Raw genomic sequence first — 26314 nt, 5'->3', positions numbered from 1 at the left:
AGGATATCTTTGTCCCAGCCTGGCATAGCAGTTGATGTTCATAATGATGAACCTGAGTCATTGATAAAAATTAAGTTATATATAGTTTCCTCTGCTTAAGAAGACAGAGAAGTATATCGAAATATTATGGAAATATTTCTTTCCAAAATGGTTGCAGTGGTATGAATTTGGACATTTAAAGGGATGACTTCAGTTATTTAGAAAAATCACGTATCACATTTCCTTCTGATGATCCAGTATAAATAAAGTGATACTGTATATATTAAAGATTTAAATATTAAAGAATATTATGAAAAACCCAAAATGCATTGCAGTTTTTGAAATTCATAAAGTGTCTGGATCACTTTTGGAGTGCTTCCTTTATCTTTGCAAAAGCTTCTGGTTTATATAATGGATTTGAGCATATTTAGAAGCTTTTGATATAGATTTGTACAGGTATAAATGTGGAAGAGAGAAATATAGTGCTCCTCAGTATTATAAAAGCCAGCAAAAATTCTTTACCCCTAGTTTACTTCTATACTGAGACATGCAGTAACTACAGTCTTCTTATTTATTTAATGTATACAGATGCTTATATGATTAGGTCTTTTCTACCTATTCACCCAAGTATTCAAATACTAATTGGCTTTCATTTAGATGGGTCTAGTTAACATAGTTTTGGTATCCAATTGTAATGGTCCTCCTTACAGCTCTGTACAATAATGGGAATTTTTTAAGTGAACATGGTAAGTCATCAGGAATATGATAAAGAAAATAGAATTGTAAGATTTTGAGCAGGCTTATTAAATAAGATTCTATAACTTGGCTCTTATTAGCAATAAAAGTTGTTGTTTTTGAAGCTACTGGAACTCGATGTGACTACTGGCGTGGTGGTGCTTTGGGGAGTGAGCCTTCCATAGGCAGTATGATGCAACTTCAACAATCTCACAGGGGACCTGAGTTTGCCCATAGTTCTATAGATGTGGAAGGACCATTTGCAAATGTTAACAGAGGTAAGATACACCTTTATGCTGTGAGTATAAGCTTGATTTTTTTCCCCAGAGTGATCATGGGTCTCTGTTTCCCTGTCCACAGGGTGGTCCTATTTAGTAACATGTCTTTGCAGTATGGCTGACCAGGGTTAGGGGTGCAGGGTGTGGCCATGGAATGGAATGATCCTGCCTGGCTTACCTAGGAATCACACAGGAGTCTGATCAGTTATAAACCCCTGGGGCAGCACGCTTCAATGGGTGTCTTTTCTAAGATATGTAAGGACCATGTTTCTAGTCCTGAATTCATTAACAGTGCAATAGAACATCAAGAATATGCCATCAAAGGATTTGTCCATGCCCTTTTTAGCCTCTGTCCCTGCATTTATGGGAGCTAGAAGCATGAGGTGGGTGGCCATTCAGGGCGGCCCAATTTCTGAGACCAGCCTTGATAAGTGACTTGTTGGACCTTTGAAATGAGCTTTCTCTTAAGTTGAGTATGGTAGGATTGTAAGAAAAACTCTTTGTCAAATGGACACATAGTGCCTGTGGCTTTTATCTAAATGTCAGTAGCATTTTTAGAAAAAAATTATCTGTGGAAACAAGCATTACATCCTTACCAAAGTAAAGGAGCATACCAATCTTCTTTTGGAAAAAGAGCCACGGGGGACTATGATATGGACTCTGCGTCTCTTGGTTTTGCTTACTTATTTTTCTTTGTTGTAAGGAAATTGAAGAATTAGTGGAGGGCATGTCCAAAAATGACTGATTTTTTTTTAAAAGGGCATAATAAAAATGTAATGATCTTTTATCATTTATCATTTCTTTTTTTAAAAAATTGGTAGTTATGTTATTTTATTTTCCAATTACACAAAAGGATTGTTTTCAACATTCATTTTTGTAAGATTTTGAGTTCCCAATTTTTCTCCCTCCTTTCCTTCCCTCCTCCCATCCCCAAGATGGCAAGGTTATTTATTTATTTGTTTGTTTGTTTATTTATGTGTGTATGTATGTATGTGTGTATGTATTTATATGTATACACATGTACATACATACACAGTCATGTTATACATATTTCCATATTAGTCATGTTATAAAAGGAGAATATGAACAAAAGGGAAAAACCACAAGAAAGAAAAAATAACAACAACAAATAAACTGAAAATAGTGTACTTTGATCTGCATTCAGACTCCAAAGTTCTTTATCTGGGGTTTCCCATCATAAGTCTTTTGGAATTGCCTTGGATCGTTGTCTTAATGATCTTTTAGCCAAATGTCAGAGAATTACATGTCCATTTTTTTCAACTTCTATCTAGAAAACAGTGTAGTTCATTGTTGCTCGGTCGTTTTCGGTTGTTTCAGACTCGTCGTGCCCCATTTGTAGTTCTCTTGGCAGAGATACTGGAGTGGTTTGCCATTTCCTTGTGCAGCTCTTATTATAGATGAGGACACTGAAGCAGACAGGGTGAATCGACTTGTCCAGGGCTACACAGCTAGTGAGTGTCTGAGGCCGCTGCAGTTCAATCATCAACAATTAGGTAAACCCACATGCCAGAGGAAGAGCCTGGCTTGACCAAGGTGATTTTGAAAAAAATGGCCTACCATACCTTTCAACTAACAATTGGTTGAAGTTTCCTTGAAAGAGAAATCTCAGTAGGAATTGACATCTTTGGGCGGACCACCAGTGGCTTTCATTACCCCAGGGGAATAGTCCTAGGTTGCAATTTGAATGGGCAATTGGTGACTCCTAGTGTAATTTCATACTCTAAAAGATCATTTCTATATTAATAAATATCCAAACAATCTATTGAATATTTTTCAAAGTTGGAGGGCAGTGTGGATTAGTGGACAGAATGCTGGCCTTGAAGTTAGGAAGAGCTGGGTTTGAATTTTGCCACAAATAGTCGCCAGCTGGGCGCTTCTGGGTAAGTGACCAAGCCTCTCTGGGCATCAGCTTCCTTCTCTAAAATGAAGGTCATCATATTCACAGTTCCAACCTCAGAGGGTTATTTCGAGGCTAAAATGAGGTACTCTGTGAAAAATGCTTTGCAAACTTTAAAATACAGTCACAATATGAGTTTTTGTATACTAGTCTCTTGTTGAACACCATCTAAAAGATTGCCTGGCAGTCATTCTATGAAATAATTACATTGTGTTTGGTTGCAGATGACTGGGATGCTGCTGTAGCTAGTTTATTACAAGTTACTCCATTGTTCTCACATTCTTTGTGGAGTAACACAGTCAGATGTTACCTCATCAACACGGATGAAACACAGCCTGAAATGGACATTTTCTTGAGGGTGAGTGTCTTATAAAATGTGGGCTCACTGAAGTAAAATCTGCACACCCCCTTTTAGAGAGCTGGCCCCACCTCTTCTAATCCAGATGATAGATTATCTTCTGTACTACTTCTATAGGGCCCAAGTAACTTCTGGGGAGACAAGAGTGGCCACAACTGGAGTTTAGTACCCTGACTTGTGGCCAAAACCTCCTGTGTATTGTGTTTCGTGCATGAGAATTTGAGGTCTTTAAGAACAGGGATCATCTCTGCTTTTCTGTTTGGGTCCCCAGTGCTTAGTACAGTGTTTGTACATAGTAAGTGTTTAATAAATGCTTTTTCATTCATTCATTCATTCCTTTCAGATCCTCACACTAACCCCCATCTACTCCCCCCCACAAATCTCAGTTCCTTCCCTAGCTTTTGTTCTGTCCTCCCCTAGTAGGACTGAATCAGCTTCTGCCACTTTTTGCAAGGCTGGAAAAGGACTGGATATTGTTCTGAGAAGATTCTCTGAGGCCTTCAAATTCTCTAACCTAGAAGCTTCTCCAAGCAGAGGGAAACCCAATTCCTACTCCTTCATCCCCTTTTATCTGGATAGGGAGTTCCCAGTGATAAACTTCTACCCATAGGACCCCTCTACAACTTATAGTATTAGACCAAGGATTCTTAACCTGGAGTCCATGGACCCCCAGGGGACATATGGATAGATTTCAGTTCATCTGTGAACTTGGATGGAAAAAATACATCTTTATTTCAATATAATTTGTTTCCTTTTGTTATCCTTGGTATTTTCTTTTATGCATTTAAGAATATTCTTCTGGGAAGGCTTCCATTGGTTTCACCAAACTGCCAAAGAATTTCATGACACAGAACAAGGTTAGGAACCCTTATCTACTTGCAAGTGGCAAGTGTCTACTTCCCGACATTATTATTAGAACCCTGTTCCCTGTGTTTTTTCATAATGAAATCCAGCACCCAAGGCAGATAAATATACCATTTTGTCCTTGGTTCTGCCATGATATTACATATTACTTCCTTAGCTGAAGAATGTTATTAAGTATGGTGAACTGATGTGACTTATCTTTTACATTTGGAATTGCCATCATTCTTGAGAGTAAGTTAATATAGCAAATTTTGTTATTTTATTTCCTTTGCGATGGACAGATGGATGTCCCCCATGACTCATGAGTAGAATATTCATTTTGTAGAAGGATAGGCTGTAGAGTTGGAAGGGACTTTAGAGAGATCATCCAACTGCCTCATTTTTTTGTTTGTTTTTGCAGGGCAGTGAGGGTTAAGTGACTTGCCCAGGTTCACACAGCTAGTTAAGTGTCAAGTGTCTGAGGCTGGATTTGAACTCAGGTCCTCCTGAATCCAAGTCCAGTGCTTTATCCACTATGCCACCTAGCTGCCCCACAACTGCCTCATTTTACAGATGAGAACACTGAGGCCCAGGGAGGGGAAGTAATCACCCAGGATCACACAAGTAATTAGTGGCAGAGCTGGATTGGAGCCCCGGGTTTTAGCTCTCTAAATCCTTTGCCTTTTCCACAATACCATATCGCCTTTAAATAGTATGGAGCTGGCTTGAACGTTAGCTGACCTTTAATAAATCATGCTTTCATACTTCTTGTTTTTGCTATTAGGACTATTCACCCAAACTCCAAAGAATGTGTGAGACAATAGGATACTTCTTCCATGCAATTTATTTTCCAATAGAGAATGGAAATCATTACTTCAATGTAAGAAAATGGGAAATTGAGAAGAGTTCATTAGTTATTTTGTTTATTCATTTAACTTTACCAAGGTAAGTATAATGAATCTCCAGTTTATTATTAGATTGCACTTGTATATAGTAAACAGATTGCTTATAATGAACTTAAAATATGCATTCTAATTTAATTTTTTATGTTCCTAATTTATGCTGTTTAAAAAGTGTCCTAATGGCTCTTTATTCAATTGGAACACATCACCAAAATGTGTTTACCCATTTGTCTTACTGAGATAATTCATTATCTGTATTGGCTAAGGACTATTTAAAGTCCAATATTCATTTCTTGGGTAAGAATGAAAGTATAAATCACCTTCTGTGATTGGCTCCTAAATAGCTACATGGAAATTGAAACGCATTTCAGATATGCCAGGGGAGCTCATTATTTAAAAGATCCCTCAAACTTTTAAAACGAAAATTTATTTTTGACCCTTTTTAATCTTCTTTATCAGTTGATTTTTATAGACTAAGGGGTTTTTTGTTTGTTTGTTTGTTTGTTTGAAAGCAGACCACATATATTTAGGAATGAGAATAACAGAATGTAAGAGTTGGGAGGGCTTTTGATGATCATCTTGTCCAGCTCATAGTGCAGATAGAATTCCTAAGATAACCTAACCCAGTGTGGTTGTCCAGCCTCTGTTTGAAGACACCATTCAAGAAGGGACCCTTACTTTTGGAAGAAAATATGTTCAAGAAGAAATAAGAGAATGTAGATTTCTCTTTGTAGACTTTTAAAAAGCTAGGTTTAGCTCCGCTTTAGGCAGGCATTCTTAACCTGCAGCCTGAGAACTTGCTTTCTTCGTCTTTGAATACCGTTCATTTCCTTGGTTATCCTGTGCTTTTCAAAACATTCTGAGAAGAGGCCATGCCAAAGGGATCCATGACACCAAAGAAAAATAAAATGATCAAGAATATCTAATAGGGGGGCAGCTAGGTGGTACAGTGGATAAAGCACCGGCCCTGGATTCAGGAGTCCAAATTCGGCCTCAGACACTTGACACTATCTGTGTGACCCTGGGCAAGTCACTTAACCCTCATTGCCCCACAAAAGAAGAAAAAAAAAAGAATATCTAATAGGAACAGCCTTGGACAGTCGTGTGTTTATCCTCAGCAGAGGCCTTCAGGCAGTGTGTGGTTAACCACTTATTACTTATGTTTTTGAGGGCATTTAACTTCTCATGTGGGCTGGAGACAGGGCTTTTAAGGTCCCTTCTAAGGCTGAGATTCTGGGATTTCCCTTTCTTTAATAATTTCAGTAAAACCCATTACATCAATATGTGGTATTATTTGTAGCTTGTTGGTTCCTTACATGTGTTGTTGGGGGAGATAGTGCCATAGTGAATAATTTATTTCTCTACTCCTGGTATTTGGATTCATATCGGGGTGTGGTTTTTTTCTGGTTCTCTTTTTTCAATATAATAAGTTATTTTGAAAAATTCAAATTCAGCTATCAATTCTATTTCAGTTCTCTAGTCAGGATAAAGATGATTAAATGAAAGGCAAGTGAAAAAGTCCAGAAGAAGAAAATCAGGAAGTGACATCCATAATGACGGCAACAGTTAGATTTTCTTTTTCGTTGTGGTTTTTTTTTTTTTTTTTTGGTGGGGCAGTGAAGGTTAAGTGACTTACCCAGGGTCACACAGCTAGTAAGTGTCAAGTGTCTGGGTCCAGATTTGAACTCAGGTCCTCCTGACTCCAGGGCCAGTGCTTTATCCACTGTGCCACCTAGCTGCCCCCAACAGTTAGATTTTCAACTGAACAGATTTTATTAAATACTTACTCCATGTCGGGTACTGTGCTAAAACCTGAGCATGCAGAGACCAAAATGAAGCCATCACTACCTTCAAGGGGCTTCAGCAGGGGCACAGATGAGTATAAGGCTTAGGAGAAGCCTCAGAGCAGGAAGCATATGGGCTGATCTTTGATGGAAGATCAGCATTCTGAAAGGCTGAGATGACAAGGAGCTGTACTGGAAAGGAGGCATTGCCTACACTGCGAATGCAGGTTAGTCAGTAAGCATTTATTAAGTACCTACTATGTGCCAGCACTCTTCTAAGTGCTAAGGATACAAAGAAAGGCAAAAGACAGTCCCTACCCTCAAGGAACTTACAGTCTAATGAAAGGAGCTGTGTCAAGGCATGGAGGATTACATTTGAGGAATATCAAGTAGTCTAATTTCAGCTGGAACATAAAGCACGTCAAGAAGAGTAGGTGGGTTGGAGCCACATGCGAAAGGACTCCCAGTGACTCATTAAGGAATCATGGAAGCTTGCTGAGCTAGGGAGGGCAGACCTACAACTTAGGCAGATGATTTCGTCAGCTGTTTTGAGGAGTGGACTGGAGTGGGGCAGAAGAGTTAGGAGGCTGTTGTGGTCATCAGACAAGAGTTGATGAGGGCTGAAACTAGGGCAGGGACCATGTGAATGGCAAGGAAGGGATGGATGTGGGAGATGCTTGGGTAGAACAGAATGGACATTGGCAACTTACTATAAAGAGGTTGGTGGAGGGAGACAACCTGGTACCTGGAATAATGCTGTTCCCCCTTACATGGGGAAGTTTGGGGAAATGGGGGAAGGGGTTGTCTAGTTCAGTTTAGCACGTGCTGAGTTTGAGATGTCATTAGGACATCTAGCAGGCAGACCTGTCCAGGAAGCACTTGAATGTGAAAGACTAAAGTTCAAGAGACAGATAAGCCTGGAATTATGGGCATCAACTGCATAGAGAGAAGAATTCATCCTGTGAGTGTAAATGTGACCATTAAAGGGTGAGATTAAAGAAGCCAGGACAGAGCTTTGGGAAAGTCCATGGTCAGGATGTGGATGGTGAACCAGGAAAGGAAACTGAGGAGTTAGAGTTAGCAGGCAGGTTGGGGAGAGGAGGTGGTGGTCAGCAGTGTCATCAACACTGTCGAAAGCTGCCCCCCCCAAAAAAAAAGATCAACAAAAGACTGGGGTTTGGGAATGAACAGAATTCCTTAATGACCTTGGAAAGACTTGTTTTCTTACAGAGGTCAGACTGGAAGCCCAACTTCTGTGCCTTAAAAAGTGAGAAACAGAGGCACTAATAGATGTTGTCTGTTTTGGTGAACAGATGAGTGAACAAACAGTTATTAAGCATTTACTTCATGCCAGACACAAGTTGACTTCTCTAGGGATTAAAGAAAGACAGAAACAGCTTTTGCCCTGAAGCTACTTCATTCTGGTAAAGAGCAACACATAGAAATTACATGTAATCACAATAAATCGGGATATATGGGGAAAATACTCAATAGAGAGAAGGCCCCCACAGAGGGGAGGGCATTGGCAGCTGGGAGGACCAGGAAGAGCCTCCCGGCAGATGTGCTGCTTGAGCCGAGTCATAAAAGGAAGCCAGGAATTGTAAGAGCCAGAGGTCAGAGGCAGAGCATTCCAGTGTGGGCAATATAGCTGTGATAGCTACTGCAGGAGGCTACCAGTAAGAAAGGAGAGAGAATGACAGCTTGAGGAAATATTGGAAAGGAACAGGAACAAGTTTTTCACTTGAAAACTATATGTAAATTTATGGCGTGGTTAAATTTTACATCTATACCACAATTTTGCTCCATTATGTTAAAAATCTAAGTTACTATTTAGCCCAAAATATTCTCTAAGCTCCATAGATATAAAGAAAAAATTGGAGTCCAACTGTGTGATAATAGAGTTTAAAGTGGCCCCCAATATGTAAATTATCATGGCTTAGTTAAGAAAATTTTTCTGGGGCAGCTAGGTGGCACAGTGGATAAAGCACCAGCCCTGGATTCAGAAGGACCTGAGTTCAAATCCAGCCTCTTGACACTTGACACTTACTAGCTGTGTGACCTTGGGCAAGTCACTTAACCTTCATTGCCCTGCCCCCCCCAAAAAAAAAAAAGAAAGAAAGAAAGAAAAAGAAAATTTTTCTTCGTGACCAACAGAGAATAATTAGAGAAATGCTTTTTTTCCATCAGGGACTCTTAGGAATAGTCTTTATAATCCAGTCCATTATTGAAACTTAAGGTGATTGTTTGAACTGTTTGCTACAACAGTGTAATGTAGCACAAGAAATGCTGTTTTCCAATCTAGCTGCTTGTTGGAGGACTGCGAAGAGGCATTTTTGAAGAACTCTGAAGGAAAGCCGAGATTGATCTATCACCGCTTGGAGGATGGTCAAGTCAGCTCCGACTCTGTCCAGCGCTTGATTGAACAAGTTTCCTACTTGAACAAGGCTAACAAGGCCAAGGTAAATTTGAAAGAAAACTTGATTCGAGTATGAAGAGGTGAGTAATGGCTAGAGGAAGAAGACTCGGACAGCCCAGAAAGTGACCTGGGCCCATGCCTGTGACTTGTCATTATTTAGCCACCTGGGTTGGGTTCTAGAGCACAGGCAAGAGCAGTATTGTATGACAGAGAGGTGGAAGCGGTAGCACTAGGTAATGGTGTTGGCCAAATTACCAACTTGTTTTCCTCCCACGGAGCCTTGGCATCCAGGGCAGGTTGAGGGCTGCTCCCCACCTGCGCAGACACAGAAGTAAGGGAGAGAGGAATGGTCTTGTTCAGTGTTGTGGGCTGCTTTTCCAAAAACATAGAAGAAGAATAAACAACTGATCGTGGTCATATTACTTCTTTCTGGCTCCATCCCAATATTGACGATGAGGATAATGATGGTTGATGGGGGTGGTGGCAGTGATGATGGTGACGATGATGCTTTAAGGTGCTTTATGGTTTGCAAAACACCTCATTTGATCCTCAGAAGAACACTGGTGAGATAGGCGCTGGTATTAATCCCATTTTGAAGATGAGAAAACTGAGGTGTTTAAATAAGAGGTTAAATGATTTGCCCGGGGCAGGCAACTAGTAAGTGACTAAGGCAGTGTTCACACTTAGCCCCTCCTGACTTCAAGCCCAGACTGCACCACCTAGTTCCTTCTTTGATCGTGAATGTCTGCATGACAAGTAGAGTGTCTATTTTAATTTGGCTTGCAAGCCTGGTTTAACATATACTGAGAGGGGGAGCTAGATGGCACAGTGGATAAAGCATTGGCCCTGGATTCAGGAGAACCTGAGTTCAAATCTGGCCTCAGACACTTGACACTTACTAGCTTTGTGACCCTGGGCCCTTAACCCTCATTGCCCTGAAAAAAAAAAACAACATGTACTGAGAGGGAATAGTTAGTGAACTTAATTTAGTGGATATTAAGGGTAAAATTGAAGATTTCTGTAGAAAATTGACAGGCTAGAGAAAAATAAAAACAACCAGATGTAAGAATTTTTCTTTCTTTAATTAAAGGTTTTTAGTAGCTGTCTATGGCTTACTTATCCAATAAATAAGAGCCTTAATAAAATAAAATAATTGTATTCTTCATTGTACTTATACTATAAAACTATCAAATTTTTTCCATTGACCATTCCAGTGTCCATATGTTAGAGTTAGGTACAACATACTAAATTAACTATATCCTCAGAAGGATGAAGGATATGCGTCTCGAGATGTTTGTTTAAAGTTTAAGGTATGAGAGGCAGCTAGGTGGCGCAGTGGATAAAGCACGGACCCTGGAGTTCAAATCCAGCCTCAGATGCTTGACTAGCTGTGTGACCTTGGGCAAGTCACTTAAGCCTCATTGCCTCACAAAACAAAACACACAAAAAAAGTTTAATGTATGGTTTCACAAAGTATTGTACACTAAATGTTACTAAGCTAGAATTATGGATTCATGTTATCATGGATGGAGAGCCAGTCTTTGAGCCAGGAAGTCCTGAGTTCAAGTTCTACCTCTTAATACATGCTAACAATGTGACCCTGGACACCTTACTGAATGCCTAGTGCTCTAGGCAGTTCCTTTAGTCTCTAAGACTGTAAGTTGAAGAGAGGTTGCTAACCTGCAATAGTAGAGGGACTTTTCTCACTGGGAAGCTCCCTTTACCATTAAAATCACAAGTATAATCCCTATCCCTTTTCCTCTTAGGGAAAAAAAGGAGCAAAAAATTAGAACATCTGTTATAATTCCCAAGATTGAAAAATAGAGTTAAATTTTTGTGCTTTTTCATGAGGGGGTTGGATGGGTGGTGGTTTTCCTTCATACTCAAAAGGAACCAAAATGACATCACTATGTTGAGGCCAAGTTACAGTGTGTCTCACTGTGGCCGATCAGACCAATACAAGCACAGAAGGCTCTGCTTCAGGTCAGGCACAAATAGTCCCTGTGAACATAAGGACTGGAGATGGCTCTAAATTTGTACATCTCGTGTTTCTTTTGAGTTACTCCAGTTCTGAATTAGATGATATCTAAGGTTCCTTCCAGTTAAGACTTTATGATTGTAAGTCCCATGTTCATTAAGAAATTCAGTACTAAAACATTTTGTGCCTCATTTTTTCAGATTATTGACCATCAAGGAGAACCTGCAGAAGGAGTGTGCAAAACTTATAATTATGTGGAAAAAATTATTAAACAGGTATATGGGATTACAAGTGTTAACATTTAAGACTTGATATTAAGTGTTCTTAGGCAATGTTTTTCCATAAACATTGGTTGTTCAGGAAAAAAACCAGGCAAGAGGGTTCTTTGTTTTGTGGGGCTTTTTAAACCTTCTAAGACAAAACAATTTACCTCTCCTATTAGAAAACACAGTACATTCTCCTGGGTTTTTGTCCATTATATTTACTAAGTGACCCTAGGAAAGTATTTCTCTTTATTCCTTACCTAGCTCATAGAATTGTGTCATACTGCAACAGCTATGAAGCATTTTGATAGCTTCTGTTGAAAGGTATTACAGAAATAGTAGTTTAAAAGTTGTACTTTAAGGTCACTTCACTCAGAGATTTTTGAAATGTAGGCAAAGTAAGTTATTTCTGTATTCACTTATATGGTGTTCAAAAATTTGGCTTTAATACGCAAGAAATTAGATGTGAGAATTGGAATTCTGATGCAGGAAGTGGAAAAGACTATATATAACAGTCTTCTTTTTTTTTTTTTTAATAAATACTGGGTCTTCCTATCTCACCCAGCTTAGAAATGCGGAGCCTACTTACAGACTCAATCACACTTTGATTGACAAAGGACCTTTGACCTGCTCCATTTCTGACCTGGGCCAGTTCACCCTTCTTTAGACTACATGGTTGGTGTTCCTTCACTTTAGGAGGCTCACCATACTAATGTGGAACTGACCTCAGACACCTAATCACCATGGCCCACTGCAGCTCAGAATGTCCACACTTCAGAGATCTGATAGTCTCAGCCTCTGTGGTAGCCATGATTATCGGTGTGCACCACCATGCCTGGCTTTTAACAGTCTCTTAATGTGAGGTAGCTTGTAAGGCCTTAGAGTTGGGATTAAGTGGTGTCCAGAGATTTTATCTGTTAACGTATCAGGTGCAAGAAATAATAATTCATTAATGCTCTTGCTTGATCTCTAGACACACCCAACAGACCCAGAATATAAAGGCAGTCTACCCTTCTTCCATTAACGAGACATTAGTGTATAGTCAGAAAATTGTTCTCACTAACTAGCTAGAATGATAAACTTTATAGCTGGGGGCAGCTAGGTGGTGCAGTGGATAAAGCATTGGCCCTTGGTTCAGGAGGACCTGAGTTCAAATCTGGCCTCAGACACTTGACACTGGCTGTATGACCCTGGGCAAGTCACTTAACCCTCATTGCCCAGCCCCCCCCCAAAAAAAAGATAAACTTTATAGCTATCTTATAACTCTTTGAGACCATGAATTATGTTAACTTGGGTTTTAATGAGAAAATGTGTCTTCACCCTTCCTGTTTTTATGTGGATGTTCTCTTGTTTAGGATATATTGGGTTTCGAGAACACAGAGCAAGAAATGAAAGATTTGGACAATGAGAAGGAGTCTCCCATTCCAGTAGAAGAGGATTATGGTGACGTTTTGTGGGACATCCATGATGAACAAGAACAAATGGAGGCTTTTCAACAGGCTTCTAATTCTGCATATGATCTGGGATTTGAGAAAGTAAGGAGCTGAGTGACAGAGACAAAGACAGTGACTTCGTTGGAAAAAAACAATTTTTTTTTAAAGAACCCAAGTCAGATCTTTTGGATTGATTATAAGTAGGAAGATAGGAGCATAGGCTTAAGCTAGGTCCCTAGAGTGACATGAAAGGCTTGTAAACGTGAAAAACATTTTTATTTATTAATAGTGCACAAGAAAGCAGAAGGTCTTAAAAATCAGTTGTTAGAAACATCCTTTGTACTTTGTGACAGAAAGCCAGGAATCAGGATTTCTGGCCTGGCCTCTCATCTCATTCCCCGCACAATAACCCAATTCAGGGTTGGGGTTACCAGAGAGCTCAAAGTAATAGTGAGGGCCAACCCTAGTTTCTAGACAAAATTAAGAAAACTTGAAAAGTGTATGTGTGTGTGTGTGTGTATATAATATATTAATCTATATTATATTATATTTCTAATATTTATGTTTTATATTATGATGTATTGTATAATTTATAGTATATCATTTTATATGTTCATATAAGGTATATATTAATTTATATATGATTATATATTTACTGTATTATACATAATATAATAAATGTATAGTCACATATAAATTAATAATAATAATACTTAACATGTATATAGTACTTACTATGTGTCAGACACATATCTCATTTGATCTACATAGCAACCTTGGGAGGTAGATGTTTGCTTATTTTACAGATGAAAAAAACTCAGGCAGATAGGCTAAGTGACTCATCCAAGGGCACACAGCTAGGAAGTGTCTAAGGCTGGATTCTAACTCAGATCTTGACTCTAGATCCCATGTTCTGTGCACTGTGGCACCACCTAGCTGCCCATTTATTCAATTATACGGTAGCCAAATTAATCCCTTTTTTATTAAGTGTTTATACAAATAAAACTTGAGATACAGGATAGTCAAAGCTAAGGATTTAGATTGTAACCTAAAAACATCCAAAGGAAGCACCTAGAACATAAAAAATATAAAGTGCTAGAATAGCAAGGCAAGGAGAGTAAGTACCACAACTCTTGAATTACAAAAGACCCAAATCTAGAGCTGGGTGTGGAGAAAGCTTGGGCTGGAGACTCCCAACCCACTGGGGAGTGATGGACGTGGGGAGGGTCCTCTTCTCTTTTGTGTAATACTAGAAGACAGATACTTAGGTGTGCTTCGAGCAGTGTATAGATAAATGCCACATGGAGTCTAGCACGGAAGGGCAAGGTAAGACTGTGGAGGCCCAAATTGGACCCAATAGGACACTGAAGAATTGATATGATTTATATAGGAGTCAGTAGGAGTGATGACATGGTAGGTAAATGGAACAGCTTAAGCAAGAATATGAAGACAAGAAAGAACAAGGCATGTTCAGAGGACAGGGAGTGCACAATGAGTTCACATTTGTTAGATTGGAAAGATAAATGGGAACCCAGTTTTGAAAGCCTTGGATGCCAAGCTGACCTTTCAGTAAGGTTTTTTAACAATGAAATGACATGATTTGCTTTTTGATAACACTTTTATTTCCTCATTGTGGATAGAATTCTGAACTCAGTCTTTTCTTGGTCGTGTCAGTATACTTAGTGGGAACTTTGGCAAGTAATTTAAACCAAATCAGTTTTCTGTAATTAAGAGTAGTTCTTGCCACCTAACTAATTAGGATTGTTACTGGGTTTTACGAGATAAAGAATGTCAGGACTTTTGTATTTTTAGAACCATCATCATTATCAAAATTATTTAAGAGTCCAATTAAGTGCATCACTCTGTGTGAGATTCCAGGAATAGAACTTTAGGCGTTGATTTAGAGTAGTATGCCAGCTAATCATTTTACTAGAGCTGCAGGGAACTTTGAGTCACATACTGTTGGCCCTAAGCCAGCTGTAATCTTTTTTTAATCTTTTATCAATTATATTTGGTTTCTTTCCTTTGAATCTAAGTATACTTGATAGCTGTTATGTATGCAAGTCCTATTATGGATAGAAAACCTAGTGAGGTGTTAGTGTCTAATATTGGGAATTTTAGGTTATTTCTTGATTTCGTTTATTCCCATTCTCTTTGTTCAAAGCCTATAACTGATCATCAGCTGTATCTTTTCTTGTGGCATTAGCAGTGTTGGAACACCTCACCACTTCTATGTTCTATTTGTTCATAGTATTACCAGCGCCTAAATGATCTTGTGGCAGCAGCAGCACCTATCCCGCCCCTTCTCGTGTCTGGAGGACCAGGTTCTGGGAAATCACTTCTTTTATCTAAATGGTCTGAGTTTTTGTTGTTGTCATTGTTGTTTTCAATTTACCTTTTGTTTTTGAGTTTTAATTATTTAACTAGAATTACAATGAACTCCTGCTCTGTGCACAGCTTTGTCACTGAAGTGCTTGTAATATCATTGGGCAGTCAAGATCTTTATGGAGGAAACAGTTGGGTGACTTATAAGGACATGTCACAAAGTGCAAACAATAATTACATTCTGGGCAAATGGAGAACAGGGGAATGATCAGTTTATGTAGTTTGCTTACATAAGCGCTTTCTTGGAGCTGGCTAAGTTATTTTAGGCTGAATTATCACCTTCTAGTTTTAATTTACATTTCATTGAAAATTGGGACAAAATTAATGATGGCAAAATTAAGAAACAGACTTAATATTGAGTTATTAAAATGATATTTGGTGCCATCAGTCTTTTCCTTGGAGTTTTAACTTAAACCAATAATTTTTCTACATGTTTAATTGATTGTGGCATGTGAGCTGAACAAGGTGTCATAAGAAAGGAGTCTGTCTTAGTTATTATTTGCATTGCACTACAGAGAAAGCTAAAGTTTCTTTTTTTCCAGAACCTTTTCATTTAATTTGTGTTTACATTTGGGAAATACTTAGGTTATCTCTTAGCACAGAAATGGCTTTAGTTCATTAGAAGAATGTGTTATTAAAAAGGTGATCATTCACTTTAATTGTACTTTAAATTCTAATTTAAACAACCCTGGCTGGAAACATTCAGATAGTTGCTTCAATTTATAGTCGAAATAAAACTATAATGAGATGATTACTGTTCCAAAGAATTCCTAAATTCCATAATCCCTTAGGAGACAGATTTCAGCACAATGAAAAAGACTGTGAATATGTAACTGCTGACAGATTGATGGCATTTGATAAGCTTCCTTATTATGAATTAAGATGTTTGGAGGATTGGGGGCGGGGTTGGAAAATCACACAGCTAGTTTTCTAAACTGTTTCTCAAAAAAACACTTTGTCTTTTCTGTAGGATTCAGCTGCAGCAAAAGCATTCTCCAAACACACTAATTCTGTATCACTTTGTGGGGAGGCCCATGTCCACCAGCTCAGAGTCAGCCTCAATAATTAAACGGCTGACTTTAAAGGTAAACCGGAACCTTTTTTCTTTCTGAGTGAAATTCTTATTTCGATGTCATGGCTGTAGTTAGCATCTAAGTGCCTGACAATCATTGAGTTCTTTTCAGAATTACACACTAATTTTCAGTTTGTTAAGTAATGACGATCATGGCTGTAGAAGTTTGTCTTAGTCACATCTCCATTTAGGTCTCTGCAGATAGAAATATGTTCTGCTTGTACATCACAGCCTGTACAAATTATGCAGCAGCTAATGTGTGTGTGTGTGTGTCTGTCTGTCTGTCTGTCTGTGTGTGTGTGTGTGTCTGTGTCTGTGTCTGTCTTTGCAGCTGATGCAGCATTCCTGGTCAGTATCTGGGCTAACGCTGGATCCAGGTAAACTCCTTGAGGAGTTTCCACGATGGCTAGAAAAGCTCTCAGCTCGTCATCAAGGCAGCATCATCATCATCATTGATTCTATAGATCAGATCCAGGTACTGTTCCAACTTTATGTTCATAGTCTCCTTGGTAAACTTGGAATAATAAGTGCTCCTGTTTTCATGGCACTGGCCTTCGAGGATCCAGGTTCAAATCCCAGCTCTGCCATCTACTATCTACATGAGCCTGGACAAATCACCCTCTGGAACTGTTTGCTCCTCAACAAAGTGAAGAGCTTCAGCTACACAACCTGAGCCCCCGTCCAGCTGTAATTCCCCTTGCCCTACAGTTTACAGATTTCTTGATGCACGAGACCCCTTTAAGTAGGTAGTGCAGGTATTACTGCCATTCTGCAAACAAGGAAACAGGATCAAAGATGGCATGACTGTCACACCTCTGAGTCCAGGACTCTGCCCACTAGGCTGCACCGTCTTTTCTGGAAAAGAAGCAGAAGCATTGCCAATCACAAGAGAAGTCTTTTACATTTCTGTTCCATTGATTTGATAATTTCCTCCTGGGAGGAAGCCAGACAGGTTAAAGAATATAGTTAATATAGTTAAAGAATATAGTGCCAATTATTCATCAAGGGAAGGTCAGTCATTTTAGTGAAACCATTGATATTGTTGAATAGCTAGATCCCTATTTTTTTAATTTTAAGATTGATAGACTGGTCTAAAAACTTTTTCAGATGAATTCTGCTATATGATAAAAATAAGCTCACCATATTTTAAATGGAAAGACTTTATATTTCCTTACCATTTGGAGCTCTCTAGATAGTAATTCTAGTGGTTTTACCATACAATAAATATATACTCTTAACATGGAAGGTATTATATCATTAACAAGAAATATTCAATAACATTTTTGTATAATTATTCAAAAATAGGTCCAACATACTGAATAATAACCCCCCCCCCTTTTTTTTTTTGCTTTGGTTATTATGGAGAATGTGATTCTCAGTGAGTTTGAACTAATAGATTGGATGGATTCTGTTTTTGTATTTTCAAGCAAGTTGAAAAGCACATGAAATGGCTGATAGATCCCCTGCCGGTGAATGTGAGAGTAATTGTGTCTGTGAATGTAGAAACATGCCCTCCGGCATGGAGGTATGATAATAAGTTATGCTTTCAGATTGTCTAGCTATAAATATGTAAATTCGGGATGTGCTTTGTGGCAGTGTTACATATCAATTTTTTTTTAACTTGTCCTGCCATAAAAAGTTCACTTAACCTGCCAAGAAAAATTATGAGCCTTCTCCTTCCCAATTTCATCCATTAGATTAGTCTTTACTTCTCTTCTATCTTTATTCCTCTTGCCCATTATAGTGTCCCCTTTGGCCCCCCTGCTCTTGATCCTTTCTAATCATTCCCACAAAGGCTTAACATTTTCCTCTTTCTGTTTTCTACTCACAAGTAACACCAAGATGCAGTTAATGTTACCAGCCAGCATCAGCATTAAGTAGGACAATATTACCTGCAGTCCATACTCTGCCGTCACTTCATTTTTCTCTTGCCAGGGCTAATTTTTCACCCATCAGTGGTGAGTGTCAATTTGAATGTCTGGGTTATTGAATGGTGGGCACTTAGTTAATATTTTTTATTTTTGATGTTTGAGTAAAATTGGTGAACATTAAATCTGATGCATTTGAGATTTTTTTAAATACCAAATTTATCATAGATATTTTCAGCTATTGATAATAGTCTTATTTGGGAATTGAGATTTTTGTTCGGTGGCACTGTTGGATACATTATCCAAAGCAAAGCAAGGGAAATGGTCGTTTTTCTCTCATGGAGAGTGAGAGAGCCCATGCAGGCCAAGATGGCAAGCTAGAGGTTTTCCATAATACAGACGCACAGTGAGCTCTTGAGATAAGAGTTCCATGTCCTTCAGTAGAGTAGATCTCAAGCAGCAATGACTGATAGTAGGCTACAAGCTCTTTAAGAGCCAGAGATGTCTTGTACCTCTCACTGTATCCCTAAGAATGGTGCCTTACTCATAGCAGGTGCCCAATAAATGTTTAAGATGACTTTACTTTATAGAACAATACCTTCTAAATATATTGTACCTTAGCAATATTGTGTTTATACTGTTTTATTTCATAGCAATATGTGATTATAAAAATATTTTAAGAGCGATGATATGATTATGTTAAGAGGAAACAAACCAAATTAACGTTAACATATGGGATATGAGGCTTACTAGATATATTTCATATATTTCCAAAGTAGAATAGAAATTCTGATTCTCATCAAAGAATTTAGTCTTTTGCTGGTATATTTATGATAGCACATAATATGTTATTAGACCAAGATATCATTTTTTCTTCTCTTGTTTTAAATATAAGGTTGTGGCCTACACTTCATCTTGATCCTTTAAATTCAGTGGATGCAAAAACTCTCATTACTGCAGAATGCAACTGTGTAGATATTAAGTTGACTAAAGAACAGGTATGTACTTTAATTTTAGTAGATATATCTCATTGTATATCAGCTTTCTTAAAGAAAATGTTCTTGGAACTGGTCACTATCACAAGTGAAAATGAGTTTTAGCCGCCACATGGTTAAATGCATTTTGTTCCAAACCAGAAGTGACAGATTTGGTATCTCATGTTTTTGTATAATTGGAAATATGGCGGCTTTAAATATGTCTGGGAGCATGTTATATCCCACTCCCCAAAATTCATATCTGCCTTCTTTATTTATGAAATCAGGAATTTTACCAAATCTGAATGTATTCTAACATGTAGAAATTGTCACCTTGATCAAGATTACACAGCCTAGCCCCCTTGTCTGGTGATGTGAAAGCCTCAGCAGTTCTGACTGCTTTATTTCAGGTTGGATTTTGTGTTTTATTTTGTTTTTGGTAAACTCTGTTCTAGGAAAAGAAACTAGAGCGACATTGTCGTTCTGCCACAACCTGCAATGCCTTGTATGTCACCCTTTTGAGTAAAATGATCACACGGTAAGCTGTGGTTCCATAGAACTCTTTCTTGCATGTTTTGTGTTTGCTGAAAACCATTTCATCAGCATGCAAATTTGGGAAGCCATCACTGTTCATTGGAGCGGGGTAGAGCTGGGGGTGGAGTGGTAACTCTTTCCAAGACATTGGTTGGCCATTGCTTTGCTGTAGCAGTAACTGCAGAGTACTAGGGAGTTAGTTACTGATCCCCTGGGTGGATGACTGAACCTTGGGGTAATTGATGAATTGTCAGGTGTTATTAAATATGTTTACCTAACTTTTTAGTACTAACTCTTGGCCAAGTAGAGGATTGTTCTTGAAAGTTCCCTGCTTAGCCATGGTGTAATCCACACAGGGAAACACCATATACAAAGGGTAAAGGGGCCACGCTCCTTTGTTACAAAAGCAGATCTCTTTGAATCTATAAATTGCTACCTCTAGTTCTTTTTATTTTCATAAGTGCCCTGCATAGCCCCATGCCAGGATGTTTGTGACTTCCACTATTATCTCTGATAAGTTTGGGGTAGTGAGGCTTTTTCTGGATTCCTGTAGTTTATCAACAGATTTTGCCATATGAAGGAATAAAATCTGCTTTCTATCCAAGGATCAATATGAGTTTTTTGATGACATGAAAAGCAGTTCAGATCTCTCCCATTTCAGCAGTGCTGGAGGAGCTGACAACATAGATAAAATCTTGCAACAGTGCTTCCAATGTCAGGATACCGTGTCTTTGTATAGGCTGGTGTTGAGGTCTATTCAGGAATCCATGGAAAATGATAGAGAAAAAGACCTAATGAAGGAGGTGAGTGCAGAGTGTCATAAAAGGGTTGGGTTTTTTAATAATACTTTGTTCTCTTTACATTTTATTTGTATGACTTTTTAATTAATGATTTCTTAAATTTTGTCTTTGCTTAATGCTATAATTTTAAGTTGTTATTAAAGATGTTTCATGTAAATCCAAGAATGCCAGCAAATCACAGTGTGCCTGTTGTTGTGGGGGCTTATAACAGTCTGATTTGTTTGGTAAAACATCTGACTAATGTCTGCGTTGCCCAGGAAAATCCCCATGCACCCAGCTGGACTGACACCCCAAGATAATCTATTTGATTCTACTGATCAGAGCTGGAAGGTACTAGCTGTATATGATGAGTCAGATAGGAGCTGCTCCCCACCAATTCCTGCCTGTGGGTGAACGATTTGGGGCAAGGCATCCTTTCCCCTGATTTTACACTTGTCATGGATGTTTCTTGGCAGCTTAGCAGGCTGTGAGCAGGCTCATGACCTCTTATAGATAATTGTGGAATCTGCCCACGTGTATGCAGATAATTCTAGATGTGCTTAACTGAAATATGCAGATGGCATGATTTAAATGAACTCTTGTCTGAATGGAAGAGGGCTGTCAAACTAGCTTACCTCTGAATAATTGTATTCTAGACTTAGAAGCCTATCAGTAGTATGCTTTTGAAATGCTCACTTTTTAGGAAAGTTCTTGTTAAGATACCTTTAGTCCCTTTGAAGCACATTTATCATAGCTTGAAATATTGCATTTTATAAATTTGGAATGGGGGGGCGCTTCCTTTTATTCCTCTGTGCATGTATAATGCATATTATGGTATGAGGCCTTTTGTGTTATTTCAGTGTATGTTAAACTCTGTAAAATGAAGTTCCTATAGCTTAATGACATCTTTGGATGCTTTGTTGGCACATTGGGAGAAATTAGTGGAACTGATTTTTTTTCGCATAACCAGCTCTTGAGAGCAGGGAAATTCTTATGAAAGGATTTTTATAGCATTTTGCTCCCTTATTTGTAAGGTTCATGATGTCAGACTGTTTGCTCTGTAGATCCTCTGCCTGGTTAGCATCAGTCACAATGGAGTGAGTGAATCTGAGCTGATGGAACTCTACCCTGACCTGTCCTGGTCTGTGCTGACATCCCTCATTCACAGCTTGCACAAAATGTGTTTATTGACTTATGGTTGTGGTTTACTCAAGTTCCAACACCTGCAGGTAAGTGGTCTGTTTTGTATATTTGCCAAAGTACCTTTTACCTGTGACTTTTGATCCATCTAAAGCCAAAAGTGTCTGCTGAGAGCCTGCTATGTGAATGTCACTGAACTGCATTCTAGGAGAGGATCCAAAGATGAATGAGATGACCTTTAGAATCTAGTGATGCCATCACATGTGGGAGGGATGGGAGCAGTAATCAAAAGACAGGTGAGAAGGCACCAGCCAGTGCTCCAGGTGAGGAGAGATTACTTCCTATTGGCAGATCTCTGTGGAGGGAGAACAGGGAAGGCTTTGTAGAGGAGGTAGCCTTTGATCCAGTCCTCGCTGGGTGGGTAGGGTTTAGCTGTGCCCAACTGAAAGGACAGATCATTCCAGTGAGAGGGAACAGTGGAAATCAAGCTATACAGGCAGGACAACATGGAGCTCCCTAAGGCTAGGAAAGGCAGGTACTGGGCCTTGAATGCCAGGCTAAAGAGTAGAAAGTTTGCAGTAGGCAGCAAAGATGCCATCAAATGATTGTGCCCTGTGAGGATGAACAGAGGGTGGCGACGTGATGAAGGCTGCAATTTAGAAATAGTAAATTAAAAGATACCATTATCATTTGAAGAAATTTGAAAAGGAACCCGATGCTATCAAAATCCTGTTTTATTTTATCAACTTTTATTTGTATAAAAAAGTAAATATATTCCCAAGTTTAATATCATTCAATTTCTGTGAGTAGGAATGTGTTTTTGAATTGTTTTCCTATTTTTTGTTTGTTAATCTACTCAGTCTCATTTGCCAGCTTTGCTTCCTCTGTTATTTTCAGTTTCATATTTGACTTGGTATTTTTCATGCATCTCCAGCACTGTGCCTATGATTCCACTGAGGTGGGGAGCTCCCAATGTGGAAATTCCCTCCGCTAATGTAGTTGGTAACTCATTCCTAACTCAAGAGTTGCATGGGACATTGCCTGTTGTCTCTCTATTATGTCACCTTACTTCCCATATATCTGAGATCTTTCATACATAAATTAACGTTTGGATTAATCCTTTCTTTTCCTAAAAAGAAATGCTGAAATAGAGGTATTTTATCAAATGTCACTATTGCACTAAATATAGTACTCACTAAAAAACAAACCCCCCACAGCTTCATCATGCCTTTTTTTTCTATAGTTCTATATACAGTGATAGATTTGGAATTATAATTCATTCAAAGAAAATCCCCATGATAGATGTGTCTAATAATAAAGTAATCAATAAATATTTATTAAGTGCCTACTATATACCAGGCACTGTGCTAAGCACTGGGGGTGCAAAAAGGGGCAAAACACAGTGTCTACCTTCAGGGAGCTTACAGTCTAATAAGGAAGACAACATATATGCAATGTATCACTTAATAAAATGCTAAGATTTATTAATGTTTTCCTAGGCTTGGGAAACAGTGAGATTAGAATACATGGAAGAAAGTCAAGCTATTTCTACATATAGAGAAAAGTTAATAGAATACTTCACCTCGCAACTAAGGTATTTCAGATCTTCAATTTGGTCCTTCTCTATTTTCACTTGTGAACTGTGAGTAACAACACTATTTTCTCTTCATGTGGTTTTCTACTTTAAGAACTTGTTAGTGGCAAATAAATTGAAATCCCCTCCTTACCCCCCAAATGCCAAAAGTATATGAGACTCCAAATATAAGTTTTCTTTTTGAGGAGAGGAGGTGTGCCGTAGAAGTTACAGCCCACCTTTGAAGTCCTGAAGACCTCTCTTCATGTCTGCTCCTGATGTGTCCTGGCTGTGTGACCTTGGGCATAACTTAACTATGCCCCAGGAAGTTTTCAGAGACTTTAAATTTCTTATGAGTTGCTGATACAGCTTGGTAATGAAGATTTCTGTGCCAGGAATTTACCATATGGATAAAAATGAAACGTTCTTAGATCCAAAGCTTGAAGAGATTTCAGAGACCATGTAGGCCAATTCCCTCATTTTACAAATGAAGCAATCATATTTTTTAAAGTCTCAGTATGGGGGTAGCTAGGTGGTGCAGTGGATAAAACACCAGCCCTGGATTCAAGAGGACCTGAGTTCAAATCTGGTTCAGACACTTGAAACTTACTTGCTGTGTGACCCTAGACAAGTCACTTAACCCTCATTGCCCTGCAAAAAAAAAAAAAAAAAAAAGAATCATGCCCTGACTCTATCTTGGCTAGTAACCAAGACAACACCAGGAACCTGAACCTAATGGCCCCTGTGTCAAAGACCAAAGCAACCACAGTAATCGGCTGCCTTTAATGCCTCAAAAATCCATGACTTCATCATCGTCCTACTCCCCCCACCACTGCATTGGGGGGCCACCAAATTCATTGTGTAATTATTTCATTGAGTCTCATCAAGTCTCTTCCCCCTCTTTTCATTAGTAAAGCCCGAGTGACCTGGAGGTGTGCAGATGAGCTCCCTTGGCTTTTCCAACAACAGGGCAACAAACAGAAGTTGCACGAATGTCTGCTCAACCTCTTCGTGTCTCAGAATCTTTATAAAAGGTAAGAAGAGAGCAGATCTCAATGGGTTGGTTAGTTTGGATTTAAAATAGACTTTTAAAAACCAAGGCATTTTAAAAATCAGTATCATTCAGATTTATAGAAAATGTTGTTGTTGTTCAGCCATTTTCAGTCATGTCTGATTCTTTGTGACCCCATTTTCTTGGCAAAGATACTGGAGAGATTTGCCATTTCCTTTTCCAGCTCATTTGACATATGAGGAAACTGAGGCAAAACAGGTTAAGTGACTTGCCCGGGGTCACACAGCTAGACAGTGTCTGAGGTTGGATTTGAACTCAAGAAGATGAGTCTTCCTGACCCCAGGACTGGCACTCTGTCCACTGCCTGTAGAGAACTTGAATATGGCCAGGTTTTCCCAAAAGGAAGAATAAGGAGGAGAGAAAAATAGGTTCCTAATGTCATAGGGTTAGGATGAGAAGAGGTTGATATTCCTCCACATCTCAGCACAGCCCCAGGGGAGGCCACTTCTTATTGCCATGTTCTCTGTGCATAGAGTTAAAACCCCAGCTCTCAAATTTATGTCCATGTGACCCAAGTCTCATCCACTCTCTGGGCCACCGTTTCCTCTACAAAATGAGGGTGTCAGACTAGAACAGGATTTAACATTTTGGGAGTCACTGCCCCTCAGAGCTGGATGAAGCCTCTGGAACTCTTCTCAAAAGAATTTTTTAAATGCATGAAATAAATTATATTGGCTTGCAGAGGAAACCAATTATATTGAAATACAGTTCTCCAATTTTTTTTTTTAACAAACAAATATCCAGACCCCAGGTTAAGAAGCCCTGGACTAGATGAAAGGACAAGATTTCACAGTCCTTGCTAGCTCTAATCCTGTGTCTGGAAGTGTGTAGGTGGGACAGTGGCTAGAACACTGGACTGGGAGTCAAGAAGACCTCAGTTCAAATCCAGCCCCAGGCACTTACTAGCTGTGTGACCCTGGGTAAGTCTTCTAACCTCTGTTGCTGAAAAATGGGGATAATAACAGCATCTACCTCCTAGGACTGTGGTGAGGATCGAATGAGTTAATATTTGTAAGCACTTAATACAGTGTCTGGCATAAAGGAAGGATTTAATAAAAGTTTATATCCTTCCTTTCCTTCCTTCCTGTGTTGCAGATTTCAGTTTTTGAGACCAGGTACCATGCTCTAAATCAAGGCTGATTAATGATGAGTACAATGAGAGGGTCTGTGTTATGTCTGTTGTATTTCGTGCCATGCTTGTTTTTAATATAGACTACAATACTGACATTACAACTTGTGACTCTGTGAATATTAGAATTTTGTTCCCATCCTTACAAATCCAAATGTTTAGATTTGAATTCTTTTTTCCTCCCTAGTGACCTTTCTTGAGGTTAACTTTTTACTTCCTTATGGCCACTAATCTAATGGATTTTTTTTCCCTTCCTGTATTTTCATGCATTCTCCATTGGAGAATGGCAAGTCCCCTATCATCAGCAGAAGAAACATGTTTTCTTTTGTCTTGCAGCTTGGCGATAAAAAATGTAGACTAGGAGCCCATTTAGAGCCCATCATTTTTCTCAGCTTTATTAGTCCACACTGTTCTTTTTCCCATTAGTTACATAATGAGTGATCCTGGGGGCAGCTAGGTGATGCAGTGGATAAAGCACTGGTCCTGGATTCAGGAGGACCTGAGTTCAAATCCGGCCTCAGACACTTGACACTTGCTAGCTGTGTGACCCTGGGCAAGTCACTTAACCCTCATTGCCCTGGCAAACAAACAAACAAACAAACAAAAAACCACAGAGTGATCCTGGACCTTGACTGCCTAGATGTTGGCTGTCAACTTAATGTGTTGGTGTCATTACATGATCCTCCTCTAAACATATCTGCATTTGACTAGTCAAGGGGCTGTAGCTCTTCATGGAAATGCTTTTAATTGTCATCTACTTGTTTTGGCTTTCATTTTTAAACAAAGCATGGACTTGGTAGTTTTCATAGCAACAGTTCTTCCACATTTACCATTGAGTACAAAGCACCCGCTGAATTACAGTGAAGTGGGTAGATATACAGGAAAAGCTTCTGTATGTCAT

The 26314-nt window shown here is 38.9% G+C and overlaps 1 protein-coding gene across 3 annotated transcripts in view; it reads left to right on the top strand.

Annotated features, from left to right (window-relative positions):
• Nucleotides 1-26314, top strand: part of NPHP3 (nephrocystin 3) — a 46798-nt gene that overhangs the window by 6957 nt on the left and 13527 nt on the right. For 2 of the 3 annotated variants that reach the window (XM_043969248.1, XM_043969246.1), the window contains exons 4-19: nucleotides 840-992; nucleotides 3135-3268; nucleotides 4896-5056; nucleotides 9100-9256; nucleotides 11392-11466; nucleotides 12810-12989; nucleotides 15139-15242; nucleotides 16243-16357; nucleotides 16676-16819; nucleotides 17772-17869; nucleotides 19108-19210; nucleotides 19642-19724; nucleotides 20382-20523; nucleotides 21564-21728; nucleotides 23139-23233; nucleotides 24124-24246. In XM_043969248.1, coding sequence (XP_043825183.1) covers nucleotides 840-992; nucleotides 3135-3268; nucleotides 4896-5056; nucleotides 9100-9256; nucleotides 11392-11466; nucleotides 12810-12989; nucleotides 15139-15242; nucleotides 16243-16357; nucleotides 16676-16819; nucleotides 17772-17869; nucleotides 19108-19210; nucleotides 19642-19724; nucleotides 20382-20523; nucleotides 21564-21728; nucleotides 23139-23233; nucleotides 24124-24246 — 2032 coding nt within the window. The remainder of the gene's footprint in view (nucleotides 1-839; nucleotides 993-3134; nucleotides 3269-4895; nucleotides 5057-9099; nucleotides 9257-11391; nucleotides 11467-12809; nucleotides 12990-15138; nucleotides 15243-16242; nucleotides 16358-16675; nucleotides 16820-17771; nucleotides 17870-19107; nucleotides 19211-19641; nucleotides 19725-20381; nucleotides 20524-21563; nucleotides 21729-23138; nucleotides 23234-24123; nucleotides 24247-26314) is intronic. The other variant, XM_043969247.1, reaches the window with a different exon arrangement.

This window comes from Dromiciops gliroides, chromosome 5 (genome assembly GCF_019393635.1).
Source record: "Dromiciops gliroides isolate mDroGli1 chromosome 5, mDroGli1.pri, whole genome shotgun sequence".
In the NCBI taxonomy this organism is placed as follows: domain Eukaryota; kingdom Metazoa; phylum Chordata; class Mammalia; order Microbiotheria; family Microbiotheriidae; genus Dromiciops; species Dromiciops gliroides.
This window is presented reverse-complemented; position numbering and strand designations above follow the sequence as displayed.